The sequence below is a fragment of the Sprattus sprattus genome (assembly GCF_963457725.1).
Source record: "Sprattus sprattus genome assembly, chromosome: 13".
NCBI classification, from domain to species: domain Eukaryota; kingdom Metazoa; phylum Chordata; class Actinopteri; order Clupeiformes; family Clupeidae; genus Sprattus; species Sprattus sprattus.
This window is the reverse complement of record NC_137911.1, coordinates 32,847,743-32,857,742: the sequence shown is the minus strand read 5'-3', so window position 1 is coordinate 32,857,742 and position 10,000 is coordinate 32,847,743. Positions and strand designations below refer to the sequence as shown.

Below are 10,000 nucleotides of genomic sequence, written 5' to 3'. Positions count from 1 at the left end.
TACACACACACACACACACACACACACACACACACACACACACACACACACACACACACACACACACACACACACACACACAAACACACACACACACACACACACGCATACACACACACACACACACACACACACACATACACACACACACACACACACACACACACACACACACACACACACACACACACACACACTGTAGAGTAGGGCTGAAGGCTGGATTGAGGTTTGGGGAAATAAATAATTTGTGAGCTGCTTTCCTGGTCTGGGCAGTCCGACCACTTACACATTTAAATTATGTATTTAAATCCACCAATCATATTCTGTACATAAAGGATTCAAACATTTCTCAGAGGTTGAATAAAGCTTAGCGACTCATGGGTACAAGAAACATCTCCTACGCAAAACAGCAAGACTACCTATAGCAGCTGATACAGAGCAGAACTTTGCATAGACACAGGCTACCTCAAGGACTACTACCTCCCTTTTAACATACACACACACACACGAACGACACACACACGCTTACACAGATGCACACACACACACACACACACACACACACACACACACACACATACAGGGTCCAGGGTAAAGTGGAGTAGGTAAAAAGCACCGAGATGTTTTGAATAACTCATGGACTTAAAATGGCTCTTATGTAACCCAGGCAGCACATTTACAGCATCTACACCAGGTCACATGACAGGAAGGGGAAATGGGCATTTAGGTCACATGACAGGAAGAGAAATGGGCATTTAGGTCACATGAGAGGAAGGGAAATGGGCATTTAGGTCACATGACAGGAAGGGAAAATGTGTGTGATGTGTATGATGTATATCGGTAAAGGATGTTGCATAAGGCCGTTTCCTGTGTGTCTCCATAGAAACCGTTTCCTGTGTGTCTCCATAGAGACCGTTTCCTGTTTGTCTCCATAGAAACCGTTTCCTGTGTGTCTCCATAGAAACCGGTGTTGGAGCCGCCCTACGTGGAGTCCTACCAGCGGGTGTGTACGTACAACGAGACGCGCCTGGTGACGGTGCTCCTGCCAAACTGCTCCGCCCACGTGGACCCCGCCTACACCTACCCCGTCGCCCTGCGCTGCCACTGCACTGTGTGTCTGACCAGCACCACCGAGTGTGTCACGTCTGTCTGACCAGCACCACCGAGTGTGTCACGTCTGTCTGAGGACACACACACACACACACACACACACACACTCTTCTCACTGACACACACACACACTGCTCACACACACACACACACACACACACACACACTGCTCACACACACACACACACACACACACACACACACACTGCTCACACACTGCTCACACACACACACACACACACACACACACACACACACACACACACACACACACACTGCTCACACACACACACACACACACACACACACTGCTCACACACACACACACACACACACACACACACACACACACACACACACTCTGCTCACTGACACACACACATATCATTCCTATAGTCCTCTTTATGAAACTTCCCTCTGTTCTCACTCATGATGTATCAGATCACCAATAAACACAACATGGAAGTCATCCCTGAGTCACGTGCTCTGTGATTGGTTAGATGTAAGTTTGTAAGTTTAAACTTCACTTATTTTTTTTGTCCTTTTTGGGATATCCCAAACATGAGTAGGACGTGAGTAAGCCCTGATGGTCCAGCTGCTGCTTCTGCACTGGAAGCATTTCAAAATAATGCCTCAATGACCAAATTACCTAATGAGAATGCAATGCATTTGTTTGTTCTGAAATAATTTTTTTATATGTAGGTAATTGGTACAGGTTTTATGGAGCTGCACTAGGCCTACATCATCTGTATTGGATTTCGGAGCAAGGAAATAATGTATGAATTGATTATATGATACATTTTGGCATCCCAATTTTTAGCACCTATTATCGCAAAACAGCCCGTGCGGGTGATAAGATTCATGGGTAATATTGTTGTTATATGATATTGTTACCAAAACTGGACGATTCAACGTCTCACCTGAACCACTGATGCTGATTCGTCATCACCCTGCTCTACATCTTTATGGCTGCTGGTTTTCCTGCAAGGTAACGCATCAATGTAATACAGACACTAACCATGATTAGCATAGTAATGCATCAGTTTAATACAGACACTAACCATGATTAGCATAGTAATGCATCAGTTTAATACAGACACTAACCATGCTTAGTTGACTGCTGACATTGGTCGAGAGATTACAGGGAACAGAGATAGCCTTATTTCTACCCAAGGGATCATATTGGCCTACTTATCACGAGTTCATTTCACGTTTGAGTTGCTAGCATGCTGGTACTAGGCTAAAATAGCATTGTCCGATTATTTGGGCAGGGTTAGCTTTATCCTTCTAGGGATAGATTTAATACAAGCAAACGTTACATTCTCTACACTTACTACTTTCAAAACATGTTTACATTGTAGAATGGGTTGGGATATCAGCCTAGCAGGTTTGCACTGTGTGGGTAGTTAGCCTACTAGCTAACTAACAACAACCTCATTGATAGCTACTTACACTGGGTGAAAAACTTTGGATGTCTCTTTTCTTTCTGGTGGCATTTTCCTATCTACAAAGTTCAAAAGGGTCCAAAATAGCAATGCTGAGACCAAACAAAATACTTCTATATGAGGCTTTATTATTTCCTGGCGTATTTAGAAGATTTAGTTGTGCTGAGAACGTGATCCTCTTCAGCCAATGAAATTACAGCATCTTGTCTCGCAGGCTCGAGGGCGCATTGAAAAACTTGGACATTTATTTTTCACTCTTATTGGCGCCGATAATGACCGGCGATCTATACATTATCCCTTACATAATGACCAGCGTTCTATACATTATCCCTTACATAATGACCGGCGTTCTATACATTATCCCTTACATAATGACCAGCGTTCTATACATTATCCCTTACATAATGACCGGCGTTCTATACATTATCCCTTACATAATGATCAGCGTTCTATACATTATCCCTTACATAATGACCGGCGTTCTATACATTATCCCTTACATAATGACCAGCGTTCTATACATTATCCCTTACATAATGACCGGCGTTCTATACATTATCCCTTACATAATGACCGGCGATCTATACATTATCCCTTACATAATGACCAGCGTTCTATACATTATCCCTTACATAATGACCGGCGATCTATACATTATCCCTTACATAATGACCGGCGATCTATACATTATCCCTTACATAATGACCAGCGTTCTATACATTATCCCTTACATAATGACCGGCGATCTATACATTATCCCTTACATAATGACCGGCGATCTATACATTATCCCTTACATAATGACCGGCGATCTATACATTATCCCTTACATAATGACCGGCGATCTATACATTATCCCTTACATAATGACCGGCGATCTATACATTATCCCTTACATAATGACCGGCGATCTATACATTATCCCTTACATAATGACCGGCGATCTATACATTATCCCTTACATAATGACCGGCGATCTATACATTATCCCTTACATAATGACCGGCGATCTATACATTATCCCTTACATAATGACCGGCGATCTATACATTATCCCTTACATAATGACCGGCGATCTATACATTATCCCTTACATAATGACCGGCGTTCTATACATTATCCCTTACATAATGACCGGCGATCTATACATTATCCCTTACATAATGACCGGCGATCTATACATTATCCCTTACATAATGACCGGCGATCTATACATTATCCCTTACATAATGACCGGCGATCTATACATTATCCCTTACATAATGACCGGCGATCTATACATTATCCCTTACATAATGACCGGCGTTCTATACATTATCCCTTACATAATGACCGGCGTTCTATACATTATCCCTTACATAATGACCGGCGATCTATACTTTATCCCTTACATAATGACCGGCGTTCTATACATTATCCCTTACATAATGACCGGCGATCTATACATTATCCCTTACATAATGACCGGCGATCTATACATTATCCCTTACATAATGACCGGCGATCTATACATTATCCCTTACATAATGACCGGCGATCTATACATTATCCCTTACATAATGACCAGCGATCTATACATTATCCCTTACATAATGACCGGCGATCTATACATTATCCCTTACATAATGACCGGCGATCTATACATTATCCCTTACATAATGACCGGCGATCTATACATTATCCCTTACATAATGACCGGCGTTCTATACATTATCCCTTACATAATGACCAGCGATCTATACTTTATCCCTTACCTGACTGATGCCTTTTCCTCTCGTCTGGTGATCAGCACTCCTCTGGACAAGACTCAAAGACCAAAACCCCCTCTGACAGGAAGAGCTTTAGAGTGACCCCAGTGTTGACTGGAATGGGGTGTGTGTGTGTGTGTGTATGTGTGAATTTATGGGGTACTTATGGCCTACAAGGGCAACTCAACCTCAAAGGCTTCAGATCCCACTTGAGATGCTTTCATTGATGATGGGTGTGTGTGTGTGTGTGTGTGTGTGTGTGTGTGTGTGTGTGTGTGTGTGTGTGTGTGTGTGTTATTGATTGGCTTATCGCTCTCCTGCTGTAACTTCTGCTATTCCTGGTGCCTTTATGTCACACAATCGAACACGCTGCTAATGATAAACACACACACACACACACACACACACACACACACACACACACACACACACACACACACACACACACACACACACACACACACACACACACACACCTTTAACCTTCTCAGTGGATCGGAGCAGGACCTTCAGACCGTCCACCCGCTGTAAGTAATACTGCACTACCACCAGACTGTCTGTGTGTGTGTGTGTGTGTGTGTGTGTGTGTATGTGTGTGTGTGTGTGAGAGAGAGAGAGAGAGTGTGTGATTGTGTGTGTGTGTGTGTGTGTGTGTGTGTGTGTGTGTGTGTGTGTGTGTGTGTGTGTGTGTGTGTGTGTGTGTGAGAGAGAGAGAGTGTGTGATTGTGTGTGTGTGTGTGTGTGTGTGTGTGTGTGTGTGTGTGTGTGTGTGTGTGTGTGTGTGTGTGTGTGTGTGTGTGTGTGTGTGTGTGTGTGTGTGTGTGTGTGTGTGTGTGTGTGTGTGTGTGTGTGTGTGTGTGTGTGTGTGTGCCAGTGAGAGTATAACAGGACGGCCCCAGCTAGCCTTACCCACCTAAGACTGGCAGACTTGCGGAAACATGCCCACCCTAAAGGAAGGAAGGGAAACAGATTACAGGGCACGTGTGTGTGATTGTGTGTGTGTGTGTGTGTGTCTGTGTGTGTGTGTGTGTGTGTCTGGGTGTGTGTGTGTGTGTGTGTCTGTGTGTGTGTGTGGAAGAGTTCTCAGAGCTCCAAAGACAGTCTGATGTTCCTCTAGCAGGAAAACTTCTAAACCGACTGCCTTCACCTGTCAATCAAACATATAATGTCAATCAAACATCTATGTCAGTCATCCTGACAGACATGCTCCTTTCTTAAACACAGATACACACACACAGTGACACACTCTCTCACACACAGTGACACACTCTCTCACACACACACACACACACACACACACACACACACACACACACACACACACACACACACACACACACACACACACACACACACACACACACACACACCTATGCTCAGCATTACCACAGCATAAACACAGATAGACACACACAAACACACAGTGGCACACACACACACACACACACAGATACACACTCATATACAATAGAGTGGACAAATAGAGTGGACAAAATTATTATTTTACAAATTCCTGGTGTATAAAAACAAAGTTTATTTCTCAAGACAAGGATCTTAGACATGAGGTGAATCTGGTCATATTTAAAAAAATAATATTATTAATCATCATCATCCTCATAAATGATGTGTAATTAGACCAGCAGTCATATAATAATAATAACAATACATTATATGCAGTTATGCCAGGCACACAAATAATAACAAACTATTATAAAAATAATAATAATAATAATAATTACCTAGGCCATCTTATGACAGTGCTGTTGTGGTGTGTGTACTACCCTTCATGCACAGAGCTGAAGACCCTCATGGAGAGGACCACACAGTACTTTGAAGAGGTGTGTGTGTGTGTGTGTGTGTGTGTGTGTGTGGAGGAGTCCAGTTTCAGAGGAGACTAACCGTATCGGATCTCTGATCTCTGGAGGGAGTGTCTTACAACTGACTTTCACAGGGAGGCACTCAGACACACACACACACACACACACACACACACACACACACACACACACACACACACACACACACACACACACAGAGGTTAGGTGAGTCTCTTCTGAAGCTAGACTCCTCCACACAATCAATAGTTCTTCACGGTGAGCTGAGCATCCTCTGATAGTAAATAGGTTGAGCATGCAGCCAACTTCAGTAGGAACTAACAGTCTGTACATAAACACACACACTCTCTCTCTCACACACACACACACACACACACACACACACACACACACACACAAACAGTCTGTACATAAACAACTTTGTGTCGGTAGAGGCTATATATACATGAATCAGCTTTAACTGCTTTTACATGAGCTACACATTGGCAGCAAGAAACCAGCTGGACATGCATGTAGTGTGTGTGTGTGTGTGTGTGTGTGTGTGTGTGTGTGTGTGTGTGTGTGTGTGTGTGTGTGTGTGTGTGTGTGTGTGTGTGTGTGTGTGTGTGTGTGTGTGTGTGTAGGGAGCTGAGTAAGGGGAATTGCAAAAGCCCTAATGAATATTCCTCATGCAAATATCCTCAACTAGGAATGGGGCTTATGAGGCAATCGCAAGGGTTTCAAGCGTATACACGTGTTATAAACACACACACACACACACACACACACACACTTGCACACACACACACACACACACACACACACACACACACACACACACACACTCAGACACACACACACACACACACACACACACACACACACACACTCAGACACACACACACACACACACACACACACACACACACACACTCAGACACACCCACACACACACACACACACTCACACACGTCAGAGTGTTGAGTTCTCACAGTGATCTGTCGTCTTTTTCTGAGTCTGGTGATACGGGTGTGTGTGTGTGTATTGGTGAGTGTGTGGGGGTGTGTGTGTGTATTGGTGAGTGTGTGGGGGTGGGGGTGGGGGTGTGTGTTGGTGAGTGTGTAGGTGAGTGTGTGGGGGTGGGGGTGTGTGTGTGTATTGGTGAGTGTGTTGGTGAGTGTGTGGGGGTGGGGGTGTGTGTGTGTGTTGGTGAGTGTGTTGGTGAGTGTGTTGGTGAGTGTGTGGGGGTGGGGGTGTGTGTGTGTGTGTGTGTTGGTGAGTGTGTGGGGGTGTGTGGGTGTGTGTGTGTGTGTGTGGGGGTGTGTTCAGACAGCAGGTGAAGTATCTGCCCGACCTGATGCTCAAGGGCAGCCAGACGCACGCTCAGTGTGTGAAGATCCCCCCTCAGCTCCAGACGAGCCTCTAGCACACACACCTGCACCGGCCCCTCGCCGTGTGTGTGTGTGTGTGAGCTCAATGGGGGGTGTGTGAGTGTGTGTGTGTGTGTGCTCAATTGGCTGTGTGTGAGTGTGTGTGTGTGTGTGCTCAATGGGCTGTGTGTGTGTGTGTGTGTGTGTGTGCTCAGTGGGCTGTGTGCCTCTCCGAGGTGGTCCAGGCGCTGGTCGCTGTGTGTCAGGCCGCTGTCCCATGAGTCCGTCTTCCGCAGCGAGTTCTTCCGGGACGTACCGCTGCTGCCGCCCCCCTGCTCCTGACCCCTGACCCCCAGTGGCGACAGGTGCTCCATGGAGACGGCCCTGGGGGCGCGGCTTTTCTTGGAGAGGGCGGGGCTTGGGGCGTTGTTGAGCCCCGCCCTCCTGTGCTCGTCCCCTCGTGTGGGGCTGGGGGCGGGGCTAGGCGCGGAGGCAGCCATGTTGTTTCGGAGGCGGAGCCAGCCTCGAGGGGTGGTGGCGGTCGACGGTCCCGGTTTTGCCCGGCCCGCGTTGGTCACCTTCAGGTAGGGAAGGTTCTGGCCCTGGGTCGGGGTAAGGTTCTGCTTCTGGTTCTTGTTCTGGTTGGGTTCCCCTGCTCTGCGCTCCAGAACCTCTCTGTTGTTCTGCTTGGTGGTGTGTGTGGGTGTGTGTGTGTGTGTGTGCTTGGCGGTGTGTGTGGTCCGGGGGTACGCCAGCTCATTCTGGATGGGGGTGATCTGGGAGATGGTGACCACGGATGAGCCATTGTGGTATGCGTGTGCGAGTGTGTGTGTGTGGTTCTGGTGTGTGTGTGTGAGTGTGTGTGTGTGGTTCTGGTTCTGGTGCTGGTCCAGCTGGTTGTGGGTGTGTTGGCGCTGCTGCTTGAAGCGCTGGAAGAGTCTGCGCACCGGGTGGTCCACGGGGATGGGGGGCTGGAGCTGGCTCACACCCCGCCGCCTCTCCTCCTCCTCACGCCTCACATCCACGATCTTACGGAAGATGAACTACAACACAGAACACACACACACACTGAGTTACTGACACACACACACACACACACACACACACACACAGTTACCAACACACACACACACACACACACACATACACACTGAGTTACTGACACACACACACACACACACACACACACACAGTTACCAACACACACACACACACACACACACACACACACACACACACACACACACACACAGTTACTGACACACACACACACACACAAACACACACAGTTACTGACACACACACACACACACACACACGCTGAGTTACTGACACACACACACACACACACACACACACACACACACACACACACACACACACAGTTACCAACACACACACACACACACATACACACACACACACACACACACACACAGTTACTGACACACACACACACACACACACAAACACACACAGTTACTGACACACACACACACACACACACACTCACTCACTGAGTTACTGACACACACACACACACACACACAGTTACTGACACACACACACACACAGTTACTGAAACACACACACAGACACACACACACACACAGAGTTACTGACACACACACACACACACACACACACACACACACAGTTACTGACACACACACACACACACACACACTCACTGAGTTACTGACACACACACACACACACAGTTACTGACACACACACACACACAGACACACAGTTACTGAAACACACACACAGAAACACACACACACACACACACACTGAGTTACTGACACACACACACACACACACACACACAGTTACTGACACACACGTAAACACACACTGAGTTACTGACACACACACACACACCTAAATCGTAAAAGAAGGGGCAGGGCCATTTGAAGCCAGACTTTTGCCTGACTCTAACCTGACTGGACAATGACTGTTACAGCCGGCTCGTGACCGCAACATAACAACGGAGGCAGACAACAACGGTTTCTTACAAAAAGCACGCGTGTTTATTCAGTCCACTTCAATCTCTCAATACAAAGGCAACGTGTCTAGGGGTTTAGACGTCGATATCCTGAGCACGGGAGTCAGGTGTCCATTGATGCTTTTATTTCCTTTTATCAGTCATCATTCTTCCCAAACGTCCTACAGGCCATGCATGGCCATTGCAACGTCTGTAGAGGCGCAGTGGGTCGTAACAATGACATTCAGAGGCATATCTGTCTATATATGTCTATGTATCTGACGGTCTAGTGGTAGAATCCAAAAATATCTCCTTTTCCCGTATGCAGTGTGTCGCCCCAATCGCCCTTATGGACAAACCACCCCTGATCTCAAGCTCCATTACTGAGAGAAACACACACACACACACACACACACACACACACACACACACACACACATACACACGCACCTCCTTCAACTCCTCCTCTCACCCTCAACTGCACCCTCCACCTACACACTCCTCTCCCTTATCTTCTCTAGGG

The 10,000-nt window shown here is 46.6% G+C and overlaps 2 protein-coding genes across 2 annotated transcripts in view; one reads left to right on the top strand and one right to left on the bottom strand.

Annotated features, from left to right (window-relative positions):
* The window catches only part of gphb5 (glycoprotein hormone subunit beta 5), a gene marked incomplete at both ends in the record, with an annotated part of 2,745 nt that extends 1,592 nt beyond the window's left edge, over positions 1-1,153 (top strand). The window contains one exon of the mRNA XM_080849927.1: positions 962-1,153. Within this exon, the coding sequence (XP_080706053.1) occupies positions 962-1,153 (192 nt within the window). The remainder of the gene's footprint in view (positions 1-961) is intronic.
* A 1,066-nt stretch (positions 1,154-2,219) lies between these two features.
* The window catches only part of LOC308374527 (voltage-gated delayed rectifier potassium channel KCNH5-like), a gene marked incomplete at both ends in the record, with an annotated part of 25,865 nt that continues 18,084 nt past the window's right edge, over positions 2,220-10,000 (bottom strand). The window contains 3 exons of the mRNA XM_080850308.1: positions 2,220-2,230; positions 7,699-8,144; positions 8,373-8,530. Of these exons, the coding sequence (XP_080706434.1) occupies positions 2,220-2,230; positions 7,699-8,144; positions 8,373-8,530 (615 nt within the window). The remainder of the gene's footprint in view (positions 2,231-7,698; positions 8,145-8,372; positions 8,531-10,000) is intronic.